This window comes from Mobula hypostoma, chromosome 9, assembly GCF_963921235.1.
Source record: "Mobula hypostoma chromosome 9, sMobHyp1.1, whole genome shotgun sequence".
NCBI classification, from domain to species: domain Eukaryota; kingdom Metazoa; phylum Chordata; class Chondrichthyes; order Myliobatiformes; family Myliobatidae; genus Mobula; species Mobula hypostoma.
The window spans coordinates 109,256,176-109,282,213 of record NC_086105.1 but is presented as its reverse complement, the minus strand read 5'-3'; the positions used below and the strand labels follow the sequence as shown (position 1 = coordinate 109,282,213).

At 41.1% G+C, this 26,038-nt stretch overlaps 1 protein-coding gene and 1 long non-coding RNA gene across 4 annotated transcripts in view; one reads left to right on the top strand and one right to left on the bottom strand.

The window, feature by feature from the left end:
- Positions 1–20,067, top strand: part of tex2l (testis expressed 2, like) — a 106,729-nt gene extending 86,662 nt beyond the window's left edge. For 2 of the 3 annotated variants that reach the window (XM_063058875.1, XM_063058874.1), the window contains exons 10-13: positions 638–775; positions 1,673–1,885; positions 11,234–11,354; positions 17,086–20,067. In XM_063058875.1, coding sequence (XP_062914945.1) covers positions 638–775; positions 1,673–1,885; positions 11,234–11,354; positions 17,086–17,220 — 607 coding nt within the window. In that variant the 3' untranslated portion in view covers positions 17,221–20,067. The remainder of the gene's footprint in view (positions 1–637; positions 776–1,672; positions 1,886–11,233; positions 11,355–17,085) is intronic. The other variant, XM_063058876.1, reaches the window with a different exon arrangement.
- The window catches only part of LOC134351937 (uncharacterized), a 111,099-nt gene extending 86,703 nt beyond the window's left edge, over positions 1–24,396 (bottom strand). Inside the window, exon 1 of the long non-coding RNA XR_010019294.1 lies at positions 24,376–24,396. This is a non-coding gene — a long non-coding RNA (uncharacterized LOC134351937). The remainder of the gene's footprint in view (positions 1–24,375) is intronic.
- Positions 24,397–26,038: the final 1,642 nt, after the last annotated feature.

Below are 26,038 nucleotides of genomic sequence, written 5' to 3'. Positions count from 1 at the left end.
CTTCAGGTCTTATTACCATTGTGCTCATAAAGCAATTAAGCTTATCTGAAAGGAACCTAAATAATGTTTTAGCATCAGCCTCAGAGTGATTTTTGCCCACCTTTCATGTTACTTCGTTTCCATTTTCGTTTCCATCTTTGTCCCACTTTTTAATCAGTTTAAAAAGGACTGGACAGCCTAAGGCTGGTCCTTCACAGTGAAAATTTAGATGAAAAATTACAGAGCACAGAAAGAGACTGTTCGTTTTCTTTTTTGTATTGGTCCTCCAAAGCAGCTTTGATGAATAGACACATTCTCAGATCTCAAACCTTCCTACTCTTCCTCAGTATTCCTCTGTGATCTCTAGAAGCTCAGCTTGCTGAACTATCAATACAGGAGAAATGAGTTAAGATATGCTGAGCATATGTAGGCAACAGAAAGCTCTGGGCAGCCAGTTAATGAGGACATCTCACACAGTCAGAACTCATTCTTTCAAATTGAGTTTATTTGATGATAGATACTTCAAGTGGGAACCAGAGAAAATACTGAGTGTGACAGATACTAATAAATATTGTGCTGAAGACTCCATTTCTTTTTGGTGCTGTCTTTGTCTTTTTGCTAACGTTTTCCAGTAACATTTACTTCTTCCTTCGTGAAGATCAAAGCCCCGGAGCTTGGTACTGACAGACAGCGATGAAGAATCTTCAAGTGCTGGTTCTTCAGATGAAGAGGAAGTATCTACAGCAGAACTGCAAGGAAGCACTGTTGACAAATTAGGCCCACCTGGTGTGGAGGGGTAAGTTTTCTTTATCATGAAACTCCTTTCAAATAATGCATCAATTATAACGTCAAAAAGCTGGAATAGTTCAGTTTTGAATTTTATCGAGCCTGGGTCTGTATGAAGGCTATCAGAAGCAGGACCCTCTTTATACTATATTCACATGTTATCATTATTTGGGGACATTTATACCATAGTATGCCATCATTAATCTGATCAGCAGCAGATTAATGGTAAATATGCAACTCTTGCTGTGAATCCTTAAAAATCAGGAATAAATGTAGAGATTTTTAACTGTAAATATTGTTTCTGAGAATATATTCAAAATAATAAGATAAGGTAAAACTTTATTTATCCGAAAGGAAATTATTGTTGCAAGGTTACTTGGTCAGAAATATATACTTTAAAATACAAAGTTTAAGCATTTACTCTTTAGTGTAAGCAATAAGATACTCTTGTGACTGTAAGTAGCAGGAACCTGACCCTTTTGAATCTCTTGTCCGCATAGACACTCAGCAATACTATATTCAGTCTATCCCAGTTTTCACTAATATGAAGTCTGACTGCAAATGTAGACCAACCATTTCCTCTACTGTGTTACTTAGAATAACAAAGCTATTATATTGACCACTGCAGGCAGGTTGCATTAGCTTGATGATAAGAAACAATTGCTCAACATAGTGGTTCCCAATCAACAGTGAATGGCAGCCAGACAGCATCCTGTTTTCAATCCCTAAAGCTGTTCTCTTTTTGCTCGGAAGGAGCCTCACACAGAGCAAACCATATGGCCCAAAGAAAGACAAGAGGATTATTGGATTATGGGGAAGGATCAGTGGAAGGAACAACTCATGAATCATTCAGGGATCAAAATAAAACAGAAATTATTTGTAAAGCTAAGCTTCTTTGTTGTTTCAGGTGTAGCACAGGAAGCAGTACTAGCCGGAAGATTCTCAAATTTGTAGACAAGATTGCCAAATCAAAGTATTTCCAAAAAGCCACGGAGAATGAGTTCATCAAGAAGAAAATAGAGGAAGTGTCAAACACTCCACTGATTCTGACTGTGGAGGTTCAAGAACTGACAGGAATGCTGGCTGTCAATATTCCACCTCCTCCTACTGATCGAATATGGTATGTTTCACACTGTTGCCTGAAAATGAACAGGAAAACAGCTACAATAACACATGTTAATAGCCAGATATGCTTGCTAGAATGTTGGAGAATTAATGAGAATATCCAATAAAGAAGAAAGTCCACCACTCCGAAGTCCTACATGTGTGAGATTATGAGTTTTACTCTTATTCTATTCCCCTACCAATAAGCAATGACACTGTTAGCCTTTGGAATTGCTTCTTGTACATGCATTTGAGACTTTAATAAATCCTGCATTAGGACATGCAGATCCCTCAGTATCTCAGAGCTTGGCAATCTCTCGCTATTAACATAATATGCTGATTTAAAAAATTTTCCTTGCCAAAATTTACAATTACACATTTTCCCACATTATGTCAGGTCTTTGCTTAGTCACTCAATCTACTTTCCATTGTAGTTTCAGAAATCCTTTTCACGACTTGCCTTCCTACCTAATGTCAGCATCATCAGCAAACTTAGAAACCATATCTTTGGTGGCATCATCGTCATTAACACAAATTGGAAACAAACTTAAGACCTCAGCAACAGTTTCTGAAGCAAATCATTCATTATTTCTCGCAAACTAGAACTGGGTCCATTTATGCCACCTTTTAGTTTCCTGTTAGTTAGCTGGACGTCTATCCATGTCAATAGTTTATAGCACATCAAATGCATTTCTGAACATTTTTTGAATCTGATGAGAGTTCTTCCCTCAACCACTTTTTCAGGTAGTAATATCCAGGTTCCCACTATACTTCGGTGGAATTAGTTCTCATTTCCATTCTATCATTCTGGCAATTAACTTAAACACACAAAATACTGAAGGAACTCAGTATCTATGGAAATGAGTAAACTGGCGACATTTCAGGTTGAGACCCTTCTTCAGGGCTGGAAAAAGTAGAGGGAAGATGTCAGAACAAAAAGGAGGGGGGAGGGAAAGGAGGCTAGCTGGAAGGTGATAGGTGAAGCCAGATGGGGAGGAATCAGTGGAAAGAACAGCCTCACAAGTCGTTCAGAGAGCTCATGAATCATTCAGGGACCAAAAATAAAACAGAAATGATTTGTAAAGCTAAGCGTCTTTCTTGTTTCAGGTATAGCACAGGAAGCAGTACTAGCAGGAAGATTCTGCTGGGAAAGATAAAGGCCTGGTGAGGAAGAAATCTGATAGAAGAGAGTGAACCATAGGAGAAAGGAAAGGAGGAGGGGAACCAGGGAGAGGTGATAGGCAGGTGAGAAGCAGTAAGAGGCCAGAGTGGGGAATAGAAGAAGAGGGGAGGTGGAGGGATTTTTTTATACCGGAATGAGAAATCAATAATCATGCCATCAGATTGGAGGCTACCCAAATGGAATATAAGGTGTTGCTGCTCCACCCTGAGGGTGGCCTTATCTTGGCACAAGAGGAGGCCATGGACCAACATATCAGAACAGGAATTGGAATCAGAATTAAAATGTTTGGACACCAGGATATTCCGCTTTTGGCAGGTGGAACTGAGGTACTCGATAAAACGGTCCCCCAATTTACGATGGGCCTCACTAATGTAGAGGAAGCAGCATTGGGAGCACTGGACAAATAACCAACCCCAGAACATTCGCAGATTGAAGTGTTGACTCACCTGGAAGGACTGTTTAAGGCCTGAATGGAGGTGAGGGAGGAGGTGAGTGAGCGAGTGTAGCATTTAGACTGCTTGTAGACATGAGTGCTGGGAGGATTATTAGTGGGGGGGACAAATGGACAACAGAATCCCAGAGGGAGCGATCCCTGCAGAAACCATGGAGGGAGGGGAAGGTAAAGATATGTTTGGTGCTAGGGTCCTTTGGAGATGACAGCAGTGGATGGTGTGTTGGATGTAGAGGCTATGGGGTGGTAGGTAAGGACAAAGGGGGACTCCTTCGCTGTTAAGGCAGCAGATGGAGTGAGCACGAATGTTCGGGAAATGGAGGTGATGCAGATGAGGGCAGCATCAATGGTAGAGGAAGGGAAACCCCATTCTTTGAAGGAGGAGGACATCTCTGATGTCCTGGAATGGAAAGTGTGGAGACAAAAGAACTGAGAAAAGGGAATAGCATTTTTACAGGAGATAGGGTGGGAAGAGGTATAGTCAATATAACCTTGGGAATCGGTAGGTTTATAAAAGATGTTGGTTGAAAATTTAAATTCCAGAGATAGAAACAGAGATATTGAGAAATGGGAGGGAGGTGTCAGAAATGGACCAAGTGAATTTAAGGGCAGGGTGGAGGTTAGAGGCAGTGTTGATGAAATTGCCAAGTCGCACGTAGAAGTTAGTTCTTCCTGTGTGCGTTGCCTACTCTCCTCAAAATTCTATACTTGTATACAACTAATCATACTCTCAATTCCCATCATCTTACTGGTAATTAGATCTTAATTTAAAATGTTGGAGAATTGGTTCTGTCCTTTAGGATTTTTTTTTTCAAACCAGCTCAAAGGACACTCATCTCAGTTTCCTTTCTTTATTATACAAATAAAATTTATTATTTTTATATTAAAGATAGGGTATTACAACTCATTTTCACCAATAGCAAAGATAAGCAAAAGAACTCCCGATTGTGCAAACATTCCACCATTCAGCAACTACTGAGTGAAAATAAAATATTGTGTTCACAACTTATCAATACTCAAAAAAAATCATTACTAAAAACAGCATTCTCAAAGCAAGTTTCTCCGTTGTGTGTCCCCATGATTAGAATTTGTAAATTGACAGTAAAGTTCTATTTTTGGTTTCGTATTTGACATTCGTGAAGAGTGATTGACATTTAATATAAGTGACCATCTCGGGTGATATTTCTCCCTTTAACATGAACTTAGCTGCAGGCTGAATACAGACCATATTTGCTTGTTTTAGTTGGAACTTTTTTTATTATCATTTCTATTCCTGACTTGTTCTGTACCGCTGACTTCAATATTATTATCATAATCACCCAGTTTGTCATGCACCACTTATTCATAGCTTTAATTACGTTTGTAAATGAATGAGTGCAGAAGCCATTACCGTGTTTCTGAGTATCCGAAGCAAACCTTGGAAATCTAAGCAAGTAGAGCTTGTTTGCTCAGTATGTAACATACACATTATCCTCTCGGGCAGTCTGCGTTTATTTAAATCTTAGGAGCTCATGCTCAGTTTTGGTTGCACCAAGGCTTAGAAGCCTTAAGAAGTACATGAATGTAATGCTTGGATTGTCTAGTCAAAACTAGCTAAATGGGTTCAAGGTTTTATCACACCTCCTGCTGCACGTCTAGCAAAGATAAAACTATTACAACAAATGACTGCAATACGGTCAACACTGCAGTGCAGCATTATAGAAATATAGAAACATAGAAAGCCTACAGCATAATACAGGCCCTTTGGCCCACAATGCTGTGCCAAACATGTACTTACTTTAGAAATTACCTAGGGTTACCCAGAGCCCTCTATTTTTCTAAGCTTCATGTACCTATCCAGGAGCCTCTTAAAAGACCCTATTTTATCCGTCTCCACCATAGTTGCCAGCAGCCCATTCCACACACTCACCATTCTGCATAAAAAAACTTACCCCTGACATCCCTTCTGTACCTACTTCCAAGCACCTTAAAACTGTGCCCTCTTGTGTTAGCCATTTCAGCCCTGGGAAAAAGCATCTGACTATCCACACGATCAGTGCCTCTCATCATCTTATACACCTCTATCAGGTCACCTCTCATCCTCCACCGCTCCAAGGAGAAAAGGCTGAGTTCACTCAACCTATTCTCATAAGGCATGCTGCCCAATCCAGGTAACATCCTTGTAAATCTCCTCTGCACCCTTTCTATGGTTTCCACGTCCTCCCTGTAGTGAGGTGACCAGAACTGAGCACAGTACTGCAAGTGGGGTCTGACCAGGTCCTGAACGGCTGTAACATTACCTCTTGGCTCTTGAACTCAATCCCACGGTTGATGAAGGCCAATACACCATATGCCTTCTTAACCACAGAGTCAACCTGCATAGCAGCTTTGAGTGTCCTGTGGACACGAACCCCAAGATCCCTCTGATCCTCCACACTGCCAAGAGTCTTACCATTAATACTCTATTCTGCCATCATATTTGACCTACCAAAATGAACCACCTCACACTTATCTGGGTTGAACTCCACCTGCCACTTTTCAGCCCAGTTTTGCATCCTATCAATGTCCCACTGTAACCTCTGACAGCCCTCTACACTATCCACAACACCTCCAACCTTTGTGTCATCAGCAAATTTACTAAACCATCCCTCCACTTAACGAAGGGCCCACCTACATAAGTCCACGTAAGGCACAACCTGTCTTACACAAAGCCATGCTGACTATTCCTAATTATATTATGCCTCTCCAAATGTTCATAAATCCTGCCTCTCAGGAACTACTCCATCAACTTACCAACCACTGAAGTAAGAATCACGGGTCTATAATTTCCTGGGCTATCTCTACTCTCTTTCTTGAATAAGGGAACAACATCTGCAACATCCAATCCTCCGGAACATCTCCCATTGATGATGCAAAGATCATTGCTAGAGACTCAGTAATCTCCTCCCTCACCTTCTACAGTAGCCTGGGGTATATCTCGTCCAGTCTCTGTGACTTATCCAACTTGATGCTTTCCAAAAGCTCCAGCACATCCTCTTTCTTAATATCTATATGCTCAAGCTTTTCAGTCCACTGTAAGTCATCCTTAACAATCGCCAAGATCCTTTTCCGTAGTGAATACTGAAGCAAAGTACTCATTAAGTACCTCTGCTATCTCTTCCGGTTCCATACACACTTTTCCACTGTCACACTTGATTGGTCCTATTCTCTCACATCTTATCCTCTTGCTCTTCACATACTTGTAGATTGCCTTGGGGGTTTTACTTAATTCTGCTCATCAAGGCCTTCTCATGGCCCCTTCTGGCTCTCCTAATTTCATTGTTAAACTCCTTCCTGCTAGCCTTATAATTTTCTAGATCTCCATCATTGGCTAGTTTTTTGAACCTTTCGTAAGCTTTTCTTCTTGACAGATTTTCAACAGCCTTTGTACACCATGGTTCCTGTACCCTACCATCTTTTCCCTGTCTCATTAGAACGTACCCATGCAGAACACCACGCAAATATCCCCTGAACGTTTGCCACATTTCTTCCGTACATTTCCCTGAGAATGTGTGTTCCCAATTTATGCTTCCTGCCTGATAGCTTCATATTTCCCCTTACTCCAATTAAATCCTTCCCTAACTTGTCTGTTGCTATCCCTTTCAAATGCTAAGGTAAAGGAGATAGAATTGTGATCGCTATCTCCAAATTGCTCTCCCACTGTGAGACCTGACACCTGACTAGGTTCATTTCCCAATACCAGATCAAGTACAGCCTTTGCTCTTGTAGGCTTATCTACATATTATGTCAGGAAACCTTCCTGAACACACCTAACAAACTCCACCCCAACTAAACCCCCTTACCCTAGGGAGATGCCAATCAATATTTGGGAAATTAAAATCTCCCACCACAACCCTGTTATTATTGCATCTTTCCAGAATCTGTCTCCCTATCTGCTCCTCCATGTCCCTGTTACTATTGGGTGGTCTATAAAAAACACCCAGTAGAGTTATTGACCCCTTCCTGTTCCTACCTTCCACCCACAGAGACTCAGTAGACAATCCCTCCATGACTTCCTCCTTTTCTGCTGCCGTGACACTATCTCTGATCAACAGTGTCACACCCCCACCTCTTTTGCCTCCCTCCCTGTCCTTTCTGAAACATCTAAAGCCTAGCACTCTCAGTAGCCATTCGTCCCCCGAGCCATTCAAGTCTCTGTAATGGCCACAGCATCATAGCTCCAAGTACTGATCCACACTCTAAGTTCAACCGCTTTGCTCATGATACTACTTGCATTAAAATAGACACGTCTCAATCCATCGGTCTGAGAGTATCCCTTCTCTATCACCTGCCTATCCTCCCTCTCACACTGTCTACAAGCTTTCTCGATTTGTGAGCCAACCGCCCCTTCCTCTGTCTCTTCAGTTCGGTTCTCACCCCCCAGCGATTCTAGTTTAAACTCTCCCCAGTAGCCTTAGCAATTTAGCCTTAGCCATTATCTGGAGCCAAGCAGGAGGAACCCCGGGTTAGTAGGTTAATTTGATCATATGGATGTAATTGGCAGCAAGGACAAAAGAGCCTGATACCATGCTGTATCTCGAAATAAGCAAACATAGTGAGGTTTACCATTGAGATTCTGATTCTGTACAAAGCAATGCTGTACTAGACATGTGAGAAGCTTTAAACTGCATTTGAAATTCCATTGCTGCATATCAATTTAGAATCACCTCAAATGCAAAGCACATCCTTCTTGAGCACAGAAACAACTGACCCTTAGACAAATGGTCAACATGAAGTAAAGTCTTCACAAAGTGAGTGGCAAGAGCAGCAAAACTAGAGGAAGACCTCAAAAGCATCATATTGAAAATCAAAGCTTGCCCTCATTTGAAGGTGTAAGATGTATTCCAATCGCCCATATGGTGCATTAGACTGTTCTGTAAATGGCACCTTCCTGCTGAGTGAGAGATGCACATCCCAATGTGCTTTAAGTCACCTACAGGCCATGGCAGGAAACCTATCACAAGTGCCTGTAATAAAAATTAAATGCAACATATTTACTAGGGTAAAAATCCATCTTCTTCAGCAATCCATAGGTTTTGTGTCAATAGGTAAACTTCTAACAAATGAAGAAATCAGAATATTAGTTAGAAAAATTAATGTTGTTTATTAAAATGGGAGAGATTCATCTTGAAAATTGAAAGAAATGTCAACTTGAAAATCTTATATCCTGAATTTGTGAAAACTATAACAGGAAATAAAATTAAACAATAAGGATTTGACAGTAGCATAAAACAAACTCAATATTAAAAAAACAACTTGTGCAAGCCAATATTTTTTTATTTAGATTCCAAACAGTTCGCAATTCTTAACATGATCAACGGCTTTAGCCAAGAACAGCCTTCACAGAATCCTTTCAAGGTTCCAACATGCAGTATGTAGAGGAACAGTGAAACAGGAAAGCCAAAGAATGAGGGAAATCATTTTCATTTCGATTTTGTTGGTCCAAATTATGATAAAGTTTTGTTTTACTTTTCTTCTCAATTAATCAAAAATAACCTACAGGATTTGTTTCCTGCTCTGAGAGACTGGAACCAAAACAGAATATAAAATTATAAAATAACCTCATTCTGAACTCAACCTAGACAAGATCAGATACAGTACAATTTACTGTATTTGTATAATTCTTATTTCTCAAAATTTAGTCATTTTTACCGACACAATAAGTAAACTAATTTAGCCTAAATATTAATATGCAATGCTTCCAATTAGATGTTATACTTTCTGTGTTGCTGTTAACTCTTAGATTAAATATCATATCATTAGAAGCATCTCCTTCAATTTCCTAACAAGAACATTGTTGGGGGAATATTTAATAGTAAACCAGAATTTTGTTCACATTCTTCTTTCTTCCCTAACTGGAAAATGTCGAGAGGTTATATAGAACTTCTTCTGGCATCCTATAACTTTGGGGATTTAAACACCAGGTTTGGGTGGCACATTGCTATAAATAGCAGTTCTTCAATGATAAAGGCATTTGGACAGAGTCACCTAGTTATGTTTTCTAATCCCCAAACAAAAGGTTTAATAACAAAACAAAAACTTTGAAAATTACCTTAGCAATAAAGATTATATTAAAATTGATATCGGCTGCACTGAAACATGAAAATGGAGCTGATTTTTGAAGTAGCTGTCTGATTTACCTTTAGTTGAAAATGTTAGAGCTTGTTCTATGTCACTCTTATCTATTCATTTTTTACTCTTTTAAATGTTTCATGCAGTTGTAGCATGCCCTTGCAATATATGCCTCGATCAGTAAAGTCAAATATCCTATAAACCTGCTTAACCACCCAATCTACCTGTAGTTCTGTCTTCGGGGATTTGTAGATACACTCTGTAAGGTCCCTTGGTTCCTGTGCACGTCTTAGTACACCACCGCTTTGCCTTGCTGTTGTCAAATGCATTGCCGCTCACATCCTCTGAATGAATACCATTTTTGAACCCACCTTATTGATCCATGAATATCTTCTTGTAACCCAGATCTTTCAGCCTCACTATCAAATAAACTAACAATTTGAATATCGTTGGCAAATTTCAAATATGTATCATGTTTTTCAAAGGACTAAGGACTGAGCTCTGCATAACCCGAGGGCATTGCCTTTCGTTCTTTGAAGCTAATGTCAGCAATTATCCTTTGCTTGCTGCCATTGAGCCAGACTTTAATCCAATTTAGCTCGCCCCCCTGGATTCATTGGCTTTTATTTTATTAAGCAAACTGCCATCACTCTTTTGACTTCAAATGTGGTTTATGTTAAAAAAAAAGAAATATATTAGTCAGATAAGACCTTCTCTTATCAAATCCAAGACCTTTGATTACCCTATGCTGCGCAAGCACAGGTATATGTCATCACAACAATGTTTTTCAATAATTTCCCCACCGCTGATGTCAGACCAACTAGCCTACACTTACTCCTTTATTCCTTTGTACATCCTCCCCATGACCCCCTGGGTTTCCTCCGGGTGCTCCGGTTTCCTCCCACAGTCCAAAGACATACAAGTTGGTAGATTAATTGGGCATTGTAAATTGTCCGGTGATTAGGCTAGGATTAAATCATGGGATTGCTGAGTGACATGACTCAAAGGGCCAGAAAGGCCTATTCCACTCTGTATCTTAATAAATAAACAAACAAACAATAGAACCACACCAGCAAGTTTCCAATCCTTTGTCACCGTGCCTTTAGCCAAAGACAGTTGGAGGATTATGGTAGGACCTTACAATCTTTTAACACCTTTAATCCAGACCTATCATGTATATATTTTCAAAAATGCCTGACCCTTCAATACCTTCTTCTCTACTTTTACGATTTACAATAATTTACATTTCTCCTCAATTTTGCCAATGCTTATATTGTACCAATTTCTGTGAGGACAGATGCAAAGTATTCTTTGGGAACTTTATATAAGGCTTTCTTGTTGTTCTCACCTCTCCTCCTCACTTTCCCTGCAACTTAAAAAAAGGTTGTATCTCTAATTTTTCCAATTGTTATGAAGGGTCATTAACCTGAGACACTTACTAATTTATTCCCCTCATCACAGCTATTGCCTGGCCTGCATGGTTTTTCCCACAGTTACTATTATATTTCTGATTTTCAACATTGATAATATTTTGCTTTTGAAAATCACTGGTCTTACAGAAACAATACAGTGGGACCCTAAATCATTGAGAAACAGAGTGTGAAAGTAGGAAATGAATGCTCTGTGTTTCTGTTAATTAGGTACAGTTTCCGGACACCACCTAGACTGGAATTTAAGGTGCGACCCAAGCTAGGTGAACGGGAAGTAACTTTCACGCATGTGACAGAATGGATTGAGAAAAAATTGCAACATGAATTCCAGGTAGGACATTATTTTCTTGTGACAGATACCTGAATGTTATCTGTCTGAGATCTTAAATGACATCTAAAGTCACACAGTTATTACAATAATTCGAGAGACCTTCTGCCCATCACATAATGACAGAAAACAGTGAGGGTTTGTTAGGCTCTAAGTCCAAGTAGGGTGGAGAGGAAGGTCCTCCTCCTCCTCATGAACTGGATAACCCAATTCATACCAGTACAATCCTTAGCAGCAGGTCGCAGAGGTTGAAACTGGGATTGCAACTGGTTTATTACTGTCACACATACCAAGCTGCAGTGAAAAGTTTTTCTTGCATATTTTTCATACAGATCATATCAATACACAGTGCATTGAGGTAGAACAAGATAATACAATAGCAATGCAGAATAAAGTATAGAGAAGTGCAGTGAAGGTAAGCAATAAAGATCATAACGAGGTAAATTGTGAGGTCAGGAGTCGAACTTTTCATACCAGGGAACTATTTTATAATCTTACAACAGTGGGGTAGAAACTGTCCCTGACCTTGGTGTTATGAGCTTTCAGAGTTTTGTATCTTCTGCCTAATGGAAGAGGGGAGAAGAGAGATGATCTGGGATGTGTGGGATCTTTGTTTATGTTGTCTACACTACTGTAGCAGCAAGAAGTATAGACAGAGTCCATAAAGAAGAGGATAGTTTCAGTGATATGCTTAGCTCTGCAGTTTCCTGCAGTCATGGACAGAGCATCTGCATAACAAGCCATTGCTTTCTATGGTGCATTGATAAATATTGGTAAGAGTCGATGTGGACATGCCAAATTTCTTTAGCCTCCTGAGGAAGAATAGGCATTTCTGAGGTTTCTTGGCTATGGTGTCTACGTGGTTGAACCAGAATAGGCCATTAGTTGATGTTCATTCCAAGGAACTTCTCAGCCCTCTCAAACTCAACACCGTTGATGTAGATAAGAGCAAGTGCACTTCCGAAGTCAACAACCAACTCTTTTGTTTGGTTGGCATTGTGGGAAAGGTTGTTGTCATGACACCATGTTACTAAGCTCTTTACCTCCTTCCTGTACTCTGACTCATCATTATTTGGCCCACTTCAGTGGTATCATCTGCAAATTAGTAGATGGAGATAGAGCAGAACCTGGCCACGCAGTCAGGAGTAGACAGGGAGCAGAGCAAGGGGTAGACAATGCAACCTTGTTGAGTGCTGGTGTTTAGGATAATCATAGTGGAGGTGTTGCTGCCTGTCCTTATTGACTGCAGTCTGTCAGCATTGTTGTACTTAGCCTCACAGTCATAAGCCTAAAGTGAGTAGAGCAGGGAACTAAGCACACAGCCTTGTGGTGCATCTGTGTTGAAGGCGACTCTGGAAGAGATGTTACTGCCAACTTGAATTGACTGCGGACTGCAACTGAGGACATTGAGGATCCAGTTGTGGAAGGAAGTCCTTTGGCCCAGGTCTCAGATCTTATTGGTTAGCTTATTGATTGTTTTTTAAACATGCAAAACATGCATAGAATGCATTGAGCTCATTGGAAAAGGATGTACTGTTGTCAGTGCTGCTGTCTGACTTCACTTTGTAGCCTGTTGTCGTACATAAGCCCTGTCACAACTGGTAGCTGGTCTAAGACTCGATTTTGGACTGGTGCTGTGTGTTGGCATCTCTGATTGTCATAAGGACGGTGGCTGGGAACGGACCCAAGTGCAAGACACAGACACTGAAGTACTAGGGACAGGACTAAGATACAGGGTGACGGCAAGGACATGGACAGGAAAACCAGGAACCTGGAACAGGACTGAACAAGGGAGTTCGGAGCCTGGGCTTGGACTCCGAGCCACAGACTGGACAAGGACCCAGTACCTGGGTCTTGCCTCTGGCTTGGGCCCCAGAACTAGGCAAGGATGAGGCTTGGCAGGCAGGCAGGACGAGGCAGAAATCAACAGGCTTGAAGCTTGAGGCTGGAGGCAGGAGACGAGGTGAGGCTGGAGGCAGGAGACTTGAAGCGAGGCTGGAGGCAGGAGACTTGAGGCGAGGCTGGAGGCAGGAGACTTGAGGCGAGGCTGGAGGCAGGAGACTGGAGGCAAGGCGAGGCTGGGCTCCTCCTGGGCAGGGCGCGGATCACCTGGGCAGGGCGCGGATCACCACCCGACAGAGGCAAGGGACAAGAAGGGACAGAACCAACCCCAGGTAACAGCAAGACGGCCTGACTTGTCTGGGTGGAGGCAAGGGACAGGAAAGGATCCAGGTACAGGGTGGCTCCAGGACCAGACAGCAAGACAAGACAAGGCTACTGGCAAAGCAAGGCAAGATAAGAACTTCAGGCGAGGTAAGAGTTACTGGCAAGACAAGGCAGGGCTTCAGGCGAGGAAACAGAAGGTAAAGGAAGGGATCCAAGGAGTAAGGACAAGAACAATCCAGCAACCACGCCCTGGTCTCTGGAGGTATTTATGCAGCCAGCCCCAACAAGCATCAGCTGCCTCAATTAGAGCTCAACAAGAACAGAAACAGAGTAGAAAGGAAAACCTGGAGCAAGGGTCGATGGACTGGACCATGAACCGGAATATGGACTTCACGGACCGGACTATGACACTGATAGCTTTATGGAAGGTGTATCTCATTTCATGTAAAGGGCAGGGTCACCTGATTTGAATGGCAAAGCCCTAGACTTCTGTCTATGATGTCACTCCTTACTTAACAAAGTTTTGGATCATTACTGATGGAAGTTAGGTTGCATCATTCTAAAGTATGGCAGCCACAAACCCAGAGAGATTTGCATAGCCCGCCCTGTAACAGCACTATTTACAAGGCCATTCCTGCCAAATGTCTGCTACAAAGCATTCTGCTGGCCTGGACCTGGGTTGCTTGAATGCCCTTGAGCAGAAGGACCCTCCTCTCTGACCTGGTTGGGCTGAGTCCAGGAAAAGCCCACTACTTTCTGTTAATATCAGCCTGAAGCACTGAATAATGTAAACTGAAAAGTCAAAGACAGGACTTTTTTTCAGAATTGGAAATGAATTGGTTTATTAATGTCACATGTACCAAGATACAGTAAAATGTTTCTCTTACATACTCTTCATACAGACCAGATCATTGAGGTAGAGCAAGTAAAACATTAACAATGCAGAATTATGTGTATCGGCGACAAAGGTAGTACAGTGAAGATAAACAATACAGTACAAGATCATAACAAGGTAGATGGTGAGGTCATGAGCCCAACTTATTGTGCTACCGAACTGTTTAATTGTCATAACAGTGGGGTAGAAGCTGTCCTTGAGCCTGGTAGTACGGGCTTTCAGGCTTCTGCCCAATGGAAGAAGCAAGATGAGAGAATGTCCAGGGTGGTGGGGGTCTTTGATTATGCTGGCTCTTTACTGAGACAGTGAGATGTATAGTATACTCAGAACCATGGAGGAAGTACCAATGACACTGTTGCCTATCTTCATCTGTATAGTGTCTGCATGTCTGTGTGTGTGCGTGTGTGTGTGTGTGTGGCTATCTACATGAGTGTTGTTGCATAGGGGCAAGGGGGTGAGAGTTGTGGGTTGTTTAGCTGTTTGCGCCGAAGCTGGACACTTCAGGAGCAAACTAAAGTGTTGGGAGTTCTTACCTTGACATATGTTGTAAGTCGTGGTAATTTTGTTTCACTACTGATGGACAGCCTCTCCTGACTATGGCCCTTCAGGGTCTCCTAGGCTACCTGGCATATAGTAGCTTATCCATACTAATCTCCATACCGTGCTCTGTAGAACAGAGGCAGGTTCCTTCCCCTCTCCCACCTCTCTGCCTATCAATTGCCCTAGGGCACAGCTACTTGCTTGAGGTTATTGAAGTGCATGACACATGCTCTTTGCACTGCTGCCATCAGATAGAAAACACAGAACCTTTAGGGTCCACACCAGGAGGTTCAGGAATGGTTGTTATCCTACAACCATCAGGCTCCTGAACCAGCATGGATAACTTCATTCGCCACTACTCAGAATTAGTTCTATGACTTATGGACTCACTTTTAAGGACTCTTTACATCTCATGTTCTTAGTATGATTTTTATTTGTACTGTTTGTCTTCTTTAGCACATTACTTATTTGTCAGTTTTTGTTTATATTCAGTTTTTAGTAAATTGCTACTGTATTTCTTTTTTCCTGTAAATGTCTGCACCAAAATGAGTACTGCATGATAATATACACATACTCTGCTAATAAATTTACTTTGAAATTCGAGCAAGAAGAATCAGAATCTACACTATTTCCTTGATGTGAACGCATTGCCAAATCTACACATGCCTTCACTGGTGTACTAGGATCACAAACTAAAATCATAGTCCTAATATGCAGAGGTGAACTGGACACGTTGTTTTAATGTTCGAAAGAGAGAAAGGACTATTTAATTTTAAGGTATCTATGTCCAAACACCTTCTTCACCACTCCCAGCTTTAAAACATGGCATTCTCCAAAATGTTTAGCTATGTTCCTTTGGTAATAATATTACAAGTTCCTGTATATTGATTTATAAGAAATTGTAAAATGTTCAGAACAAATGAGGTTAACATTACATAAAGGAATTTAATCATTTGTTCCAACCAATTTCAATGCTTATCCTCCAAGTGAGCTGATAGACTTAATCACATATTCACACGCCTTTCCCATATTCCTTTATCCACTTTTCCACCCAAAGCGTTCAGCTCCAGTAGATATACCCATGAAGCCACCCATTCTTTGGAACATGGACAAACGGAGTTTGAAATGAATTGTGAGATATTCTTATTCCTACTATTGGTAAACTCGTTACAAACTAGTTCACTCTATTTTCACTCTTATTACGGTCTCTTTGGAACTTCTTTTCAACCTCAGTGCCATCAATTGGTGGTACAAAACAATGAACATACTAGAGTAGAACACATTTCTAATTTTCAGTTTTCACAATAGAGCATAATTATAGCTCCATCACTATTTCCTGGAGGAATTAATGCTTCTCAAGCCAATGTTTGCCTACATTGGAAGTAGGATTAAGATCATGATTCTTGTAGGCCAATTTTCAATAAACATCTAGAATAGATTTGGTTAGTTCATTAACCACTGTAAGTTGTCCCAGCTGTGCAAGTGAGTGGCAGAGGGATTGATGGGAAGGTGGGAAGGATAAAATTGAATCAGCATTGGATTAGTTTTAATGGGTGCTTGATGGCATGGACTCATGGACTGAAGGGCCTGTTGCATACCTTATGTTTCTAAAGTCATAGCTGAAGTTTTCTTCGTGAACTAGACGTGGGAGGAAGCTTTTATACCAGACCATATGTACCATCAACTATTTGCTGGCTACAAGATTCACAACACATTGAACAATCCACATTTTAAACCTCAATTGTCAAAACTAATTGTAGATGTGAACAAGAGGCAACAAAGGACAGTGAGCGTAAGTCAGTGTATCATGCACACTGACAACTTTACAAGAAAAAAAAGCATACTCGACTTTTGGAAAAATAATCAAAATGTTAGCTTGATTCAAAGTGTAGCGATACTACAGATTTAAATCGCTCAACCCAAACAAATACATTTTCACAGTTGATTTTCAAGGCATCCTAAAGGACTCTTGACTGACACATTTTTACAGAAGATAAAGGACTGAACCTAAGGTCTTCACTTATGAAATATTTTGTTTTATTTAGAGATACGGAACTTTAACTATTGTACTACATGGTAGTGTATTGAAATTTTGGCTTCTGCAATTTTAATTGCCTGTCTTTGTAATTACAGAAAGTTTTTGTGATGCCAAACATGGATGACATCTATATTCCCATCATGCACTCGGGCCTTGATGAACCAGGCCACTCCAAGCAATCTCCACCAGAAATCACAAGACAAGCGTCCTTGACGGACACTAACAACTAGAGTAATATTTAGATAAAGGTGATATTTCATGTTCTTTTCCTGCTCCCCTGAATGCTTGAAAAATGCAAATGGAGGACCAAATTTGATTGAAGAATTCCTTTTTGAATTGATGTCCAATTGATGCATAGCTCAGTATGTGTGACTGGCTCTTCAATTCTCTACATTCAGATCAAATATTGAATTATCACTTACTGCACCATGTTTATTCTTGAGGACTTTCGCTGTAAATATTTCTAAAATATCTTCATGAAGATTCAACCATGGAGAAGATAGCCATGAGATTGAATCTATTTCTTTTCCCAGCACTCACACCTATTCTCTCAGAAAGAATATTGGAAGACAGTCAAGAATCCCCGGTACTTCATTCTTTACTTATTTGTTGGATATTGACATAAAACAGGCATAGACCAGTCAGCTGTTTAATATACTCATCGTGATACTGAGTTCTATTGACTGCAGTGGGAAAACAGTTCAGAAACAACATGAAATGCCTGGCTGATCCAATATTGCCTGTTTACTACTACCGGGCAACATAAATTTCTACTTGTGCATGATTTTAGCTATCCTTTGAAAACAGTGCTGATAGTCAGTATTTTATTGTTTTGGTTTATGTGGTGGTGGTTGTCTATTGTGTCCAGCAGTGACGGGAAACATGTGTGGGAGAGTTTGCACTGAGGCAGCTCCACTCTCTCAACATTGGAGGCCCAGGTCCAGTGGTACGATCACAACTGGGATCTTTCTTGGTTGTAGTGGCTGACCATGGCTTCCTCTGCGCCTCATCGTGCCCTCCACTCTCCATGAAGCGTTGCAGAGCCACGTTCCCGCCCATTAGATCTCACTCATTGTAGATCTCATCCACTCTGTCCACCAGAACTGACTTCGCATATTAGGAAGTCCCTATCCCACCGCTGGCTGCCCTCATGCAGTTTAGCCCACCTATTAAAGCGGAGCACTGGGGTGTGGACGCTGTCATGTGCAAACGGCTACTTGGAGCTGCAGATAAAAGCCAAGTATCTGGTGGGGACAAAAGAGCAAGCTACTCTGGAATGGACGCGACAAGCCCTTTCACCAGAAGAGCTCCCCCTCCCTGGACACCTCATAAACTCCTTTGGTTTGTGTAGTCCCAAATTAAACATGAATGCCATTAAAGAATTCTTACCTAAAATCTATAAACTTGATTGTTTTAATGAATTTCTGCCAAGTTTATAGTTCTTAGAGGAGTTTTTATTTACACAATTTACACAAAATACAGCTGTACTCAACCCGTTCCTCACACAGTTTAATTTCCTATGTCCATTTACTGGTGGTGGGATTTTAATTATTCAAGCTATTTTCTGAAATATTACTTTAATGTGCCTAACCTTTCAGCTTTGTGAAATCCTTCCAAAAACCAAAAGGGAGCCTCACAGAACTATAAAATGAACCCTGTGCAAATCATATTATCAAAAACAGCTTCTAAACAAAGTGTTAAATTTTCTTTTGAGGGCCAAGATAGTTAGGAAAAGGAAAATGTAAGACCCCCCTGCCCAGACTTCCTCTCACACCAGCTATTAAAACCAGACTCGGAGCAGAACCCTACCCTCCTTCATTCCCTCACATGCTTTGAGTCCAGTTGCTTCATTAGGGATGGCTCAACTTTCCAGAATGCTACTGGCATTCTTGGAAGGGCTAGAATTCACCAGGTCAGTTGCCTATTCAATGCTTAAAATTCCCATCTGTTAATATTTCTTTAGTAATGGTTCGTAAACTACAAAATAGAACCTAAGGTAGCTGGGTATCTTGAATGGAGGGAGATCCACGAGAATGCTTAAAACTCAGCTCCTAATAACCGAGGAGGGCAATGATGTAGGGAACTCTCTCCCAACTGGATCCCATGTTTTTCTTATGTATATTAAATCAGAAAATGCTGAAAATGCCCAATGGTTCAGGTGGCATCCATGGAGCGAAAAGTTGAGTCAGCATGTCAAAATGAATATTGTATTGTCCTTAATGTTAATTCCGTTTCTTAGTTTATCCCCACATAGATATTGCCTCGCCTATTGTGCCTTTCTAGCTTTTACTTTTTTACCATATTTCCATCTCCCATAAGTTTTGGCTCTCCGTTTGTGCTGGATGTGCTTCGATCAAAGGCAAAATTCAAGTAGTTAATTGGATTCTCATGGAGTTTCCTCTCCCCAGGATGCATGGGTTGCTGGTTGGCTATAAGCTGTTAATCAAACTCAGCTTTCTCCCTCAAGACCCACTCACCCCACCGGAATATTCCCTGAAAAATAAAAGATCTGTTCTCCTGCAGATATTTGTACATCAAAGAACAGCAGAAATTTTGGTGACGGGAGTTTGCCAGACTGACAGCCCTGACAAACTTGCTGTCATTTGCTGTGCTTCAGTCCTGATACACTGCCATCTGGTGGCAGAATTTACACTCACTCTGAACAACTGCATAAATATTTCAAAATGACTATGTGGAAAACAGATATGCAAAAGAGTTGGCATAAGGAAAATATTTTTAAATGGTTGTCTATCCCCCAGAAATATTCACATAACTATTTATAGTAATTTATTGCATAGTTTTTTTTGCCACAGTGATAGAAAAGTGAAGTTGTAAACTATTTGCATTTGGGAAACCTTCCCTCCTTTATTCGTGCATGTTACATACTTCTCTGTATTTGTACAAAGAAATGTGTTGCCTTTACGTTAGGTAAGTATTAAGTGCAATAATACTGATTAATGTTAGTAGATATTTTTTAAGAATTCTCTTTGTATTGGTGTAAAGAAAGATGAGGACAGGTATGCATGTAGTATTTTTTAAATAAAATGAAAATATGTGGCTACCCTGTGGTGTATATGTTTCAGGTGGCTCACTGTCAGTTGCTTATTGACCACTATTATAACGGTTTAGGGAATTTTGCATTTTTGTGCACTCTATCCCTAAATGAGCATAACATTATTTGTATCAGCAATAGTTCACATTGGCAGTATTTTCAAATATGAAAAAGACCTATCTCAAATTTCTACAGCAGCTCTCAATGAGTTATAATGGCATTTAAAGCAAATGTCGCACTAGAGATATAAATTTCATAAGAAGCTTTGAATAATTTGACTAAAGATAGCAGTTCCCTGAACCGATGAAGTCACTACTTAGTTATTCCTTTTTTTATACTACTTATTTATATTTCTGCTATATTGTAATGTTATGCCTTTGCACTGTTCTGCTGCTGCAAGACAACACATTTGACTTAGATTTCATATAAGTCAGCAACAATAAATATGATTCTGATTAAATTCTACTATTCCACATAGAGGAATGATGCAATGATAATCGATCATAGCAAACAAGAGTGTGAAGAGTTACTTAGAACATGGAGAGAAAGCAGGTACAGGGTTCTGAGTTGGATGATCAGCCATGATCATACTGAATGGCGGTGCAGGCTCAAAGGGCCGAATGGCCTACCCCTGCACCTATTTTCTATGTTTCTATGTTTTTTTTCTATGCATTAAAATGGGGTATTCAGACCAACCAGAGCATGTTGGCACAAGTGCTCCATTTGAGACTCTCCTGCCTTTCCTTTCAGAACTCTGTCAGTACACATTCTATTCGATCCCTTTTTTCAGTTTATCTTCACTTTAACTCCAACTACACCAACACCTCTAGAACTATCTCAAGTAATGAGGCCACATGCTAAACGTCCTACAGACAGAGAGATTGAACATCTATGAAGCACTCCGATTCCAGTAATAATGGAGGTGGAATGCCAGCCCTACCACTCACAGGAAGCAGACCGGTTATGCAGACTGAATGGAGATTCTCCCTGCTTGCATTTCACACCATTTGACATTCAATAACAGACGGTTGTATTTTTCACACTCATGGAAAGCCAGCAGCTGAAAGGAAGTGAGAAAGGCTGACTTTGAAAGGTTTATTGCTTCATAGCCAGAAGAAGCAGAAACATTTCCCCCCCAAAACCATTATTTAAACCCCTCTTCCCAACTTCGATGAGGACCATTTTACAACCACTTCAGCCGGGATTATCTTCCCCGCGCAGTCAGGAACTCTGACCCTCATGAACCTCATCCTTACCCTGCCAACACTCAAGGCAGCTTCCCGACTTCCACAGTCTGCATACCTGGCTCTGAAGGGTTCCACCTGTCAATTAGGACCCTTAAAGGAGTCTGGCAGTTAAAAAAGGTTGAAATTTGAGAAGTCTATTCATCAGGTTTCTCAATCTCACAACTGCTCCATCCCACCATATCGTTCACTTCTGCCCCTCACCCTAACCTGAGGCATGCATGACAATTTAAACCTGTTAGAGGGATGTACATGTAATGGACTCCATTGATAGTTTGCCCAAATGTTAAAGGCATTTGAGCTCAATCCTCTTTTCCAGGAAAAAAAGGTCCATATAACCTATTCAGGGACATGTAACCACATACTTCAAATTACTTGTTGTCCACATTTCCGAGGATCTCACCTGGTCTCTGAACTAGTCCATCCTGGTCAAAAAGATGCAACAGTGCCTTTATTTCCTGCAGAGCATCAGGAAAGCTCACCTCTGTCCCAGGATACTGACGGACTTTTACCACTGTACCATTGAGAGCATACTCACCAACTGCATCTCAGTGTGGTATGGCAATTGTCCCATATCGGACCGCAAAGCACTCCAGCGTGTGGTGAAAACTGCCCAGCTGATTATCGGCACCCAATTGCCCACCATTGAGAACATCTACCATAAACGCTGCCTGGGCAGGGTGAAAAGCATTATCAGGGATGCACCTCACCCTAACCATGGAATTTTTATTCTCCTCCCATCCAGTAGGCACTACTGGAGCCTCCGCTCCCGCACCAGCAGGCACAGGAAGAGCTTCTTCCCTGAGGCTGTGACCCTGCTGAACCTCACATCACAGCACTAAGCAGTCTTTTCTTTCTCTTCGGTTGCCCATTGAAATCCAATGACAGCGTGTACTCCTTTAACGGTGAGATCTTTGATGACTATACAGTCCTATCCTGGACCCACCAGCTCTATTACAGGTGGAACATTTATATGTGGTAGTGGTGGCGACCATGGCTGCATTTCTCCCGGCTTTCTTCTGCTGTTTTCTGATTGTTCTTTCCATCTCCAGAATACAAACCCCGTCCCTACACAGCTGTCGCCAAGTGGTACAGTCAGCAGCAATCTCCTCCAAGTCCTCAGGTCTGATCTTGCACCTTCTTAAAGTATTCTTCTTCTGATCCTTATAGCACTTCTTCGGCCCTCCAGCTGAGCGTTGACCATGATGTAGCTGGCTGTATAACACTCTGCGGGGTAACCGACATGGGGGCATCCTTATCATGTGCCCCAGCCACTGCAGCTGACGCTGGGTGATCATGGCCTCAATACTCCGGCAGTTGGTCTTTACAAGTATTTCAGTGTGAGGCACCCGCTCATGCCAGGTGATTCCCAGGATGCGCTGGAGGCAGCTTATGTGGAAGCACTCCAAGGACTTGATGTGATGGCTATAGGTTACCCAAGCTTCACAGCTATAAAGGAGGGTGGTAACACAGACCGCTTGGTATACCATGACCTTTGTGGAGGGACAAAGGCTCCTGTTCTGAAAGGCTCTACACCGAAGTCTCCCAAAGGCAGCTGATGTCTGTTTAATGCGGCTCTGGATATTGTTGTCAATGCCGCTATCCTCAGAGAGAATGCTCCCCAGATATTTGAAAGATGGCACTACTGACAGCTTTTCATCACCAACAGTGAAGGCAGGTAGAGAGGGTGGGACACTGGTACCCCACTGGCAAACCACTTCTGTCTTGGTGGTATTGACAGTCAGCCCCATCCTGCTGTACGCTCTCGCCGTCACAGCAAGGACAGTCTGAAGATCCTCCAGAGTATGGGCCACAAGAGCACAGTTATCTGCATACTGCAGCTCCAGGACCCGCTCTCTACAGAGTTTGGTGGTTGTGTGGAGCCTCTTGATGTCAAAGAGGTTGCCATCTAATCTGACGTCCACTGCCACACAGCTGCTGTCTTCAGTCTCATTGTGGAGAAGCTTGGTAACACACAAGAGGAAGATGTTAAGCAGTATTGCATCCATGTTGTACTGTCTCAGTACTTTTATATTTGTGTGCTGTAGCACTTTTTATTTGCAGTTATTTTGTAAATAACACTATTCTTTGCATTTCTGGTCAGATGTTAACTGCATTTCATTGGCTTTGTATCTGTACTCAGCACAATGACAATAAAGTTGAATCTAATCTAATTTAATATTTCACTTCCCTTGTACATATACATACTTATTGTACCCTTCCTTCCTATCTTTTCTTTATAATTCAACATCTGGAATTGTACATAATATTGCCAGTCTGTTCTGACCAAAATCACCTTTACATCAAATGGTGGCTTGGCACATGAAAAAATCCATGAATGCAGAACTTAGGAGCCAAAGGTACAAAGTTATCTGTCAGACCTTTGAACGCAGTCCTTGAAACTCATCAGCACAGCTGAGGTGTATTAATTGTCATGTGACCAGCAACAATGAATATAAAATTGAGTCAGGTTCTAAGCACAAACATAAACATTTATTAAACTCTGCGCAACAATAGTGAAAAGTATTCAAACGACTAACTTAACCGGAAGTTAACTGCTATACGGCAACTCTGGAACAGTTCTTAAAGTGGTAAATTCTAACACAGTCTTAAAGTGGTAAATTCGAACACAGTCATAAAATGGTAAATTCAAAAATCCAAGTGATATACACAGTCAGTAAGGAGAGACTTTTCTAGAAACGGATTTCTTCAAAGACGTGACATTACAGCTGATTCTCCAAAGGATTCACAACGAAGGAAGTAAAACGGCTTAAAGGAACTGACCTTTTCCTGGTGAATGAACACTGCACAAACCTTTCTGATCTTACAGGGGTTAACTTAGATGCAGGTCACTATTTCTGAACAAAGATGCAATAAGGTCAATCCTGTTTTAAACCGCTGAACGACACCAACTTTACTCAATCCTTCAGGCTCCCGTACTTTAGTAAGATCTTCACTCTCCAATACTAGACTTACAATAGAAAATAAAACTCCACTTTAAAACGAAACTGCGTCATGAGATGAATACGCAGCATAACAGAGTAACTGACGAATTAAACAACGAATCAACTGCATTTCCCGTTACATACCTGTTGAAAACATCTCATCACGTGACCTCACACTGGCGGGAAAATTACATCACCCCCCACCATCACAAGACAATTACATCATGCTCATAAGATACTCAATTACATCACGGTCATAAGACAGTCACAAGATACCCACGAGGTATGTAACATAATCAAGCATCATTCTACAGCTCATTGGCTGTTAGATCCATGCTGCAACATCCTTCTTTCAATCACTGTACAAGTTCAGAACACAGAAAGGAAATCAGGCTAGTTGAGGTCCATGAGGCCACAGGGTCAGGGATGGAGGACTAAGGTTCATGAGAAATCAGGCGTAGGTCGGCTGCTGCTGATGGGTCAGGAGAGGAATACTCTTGGCGATCAATAAGCAGTTGGGTTGAAGCATTGGGGCCATCTGCCAGCCGGGGTGTGAGTCGAATTGCTGAGCCAATTGGAATAGAGCACAGTGGGGTGAGCGTTTAAAGTAGGAAGATTCGAGCTGGACGCAAGTACATTTTGCAAATCCTGGGCCTTTAGTGCAAACGGATTTTGTGCAGTGACCTCAAAGCCTTCATCGGACACTGTCTGACATCACTGTGCCCACAGCATCATAATAACGTGATCACATTTATCAACTAAATTTCACTGTGTCATGCACAAAAATGTTGCACTATGTGTAGGATTTTGATAGTCTAAGTCTCACTGTCATACTAAAGGATGCAGCACGCCAGGACCGCTCACTACCAGCAACATTTCACTATCACCTGAGATCCCAACAGGGTGCTCTGTTAGCTTGTTTGATTGCACGGAGTTATTCAGAGATGACCAGAAGCATTCTCCTGGGGTCCTAATCAACATTCTTACCTCCAACAACAGCATCAGAAACTTACACTTACTAGTTCATCATAGTTGCATAATCAATTGAAAATAAATTGAAAGTTAAACAAAAATTTGAAACAGAAGTTAAAACTATTTATAGGACTCAAACAATATCGAGTGTGTTTAATTCTTCAGAGGAAAAAGGTTGCAGGAGTATTAATAGCATAAATTAATCCTGGGAATTCAGTTATTAAACTGCAGTGATAGTGGAGTGCAGCTCAAATTGTTCTGATTAAATACTGGTTTCACTGCAGGTTCATAGTATGGGGCTTCCAAATGAATGTTTGATACTGTCTTTATCGCAAATAAAGCTCTTCAGTGTGATGTTTTGTAACTTCAAAGTATTAAATTATTTCAAAGGAAAGCATGCGAGTCCAGGAACGCAGGTCTAGCTTTGAGTTTACCTTCAGTGAGGCGCGGACATATCACGTGTGGCATGATGACTTATGCAATGTGCATCTTTTTACATATAACCCATAATTAATTACTTAAACAAACATGAATACTTAATCAAACAGTATTACTCAAATATAACTAAAAATTAAATACACAACACTCAGCTTTTCCTGAAACAGACGTGAAGTCACCAAAATCCTTCCTTTCTGATTTTCACTTAAACTTTGCGATTTTTAAGGGTTGCTGGTTAAGGCTTGTATGAATGGATGGATCATTTACTCCATAAAAATTGGAATCAATTTTCTGCAACTGGTGCAGTAAGATTTAATTTTTACATAAAAAATACACACAACACCTGCCAGCAAGTGAATGAATTAGACGGGTCCTTGGAATGAACAGTGGCCCATTC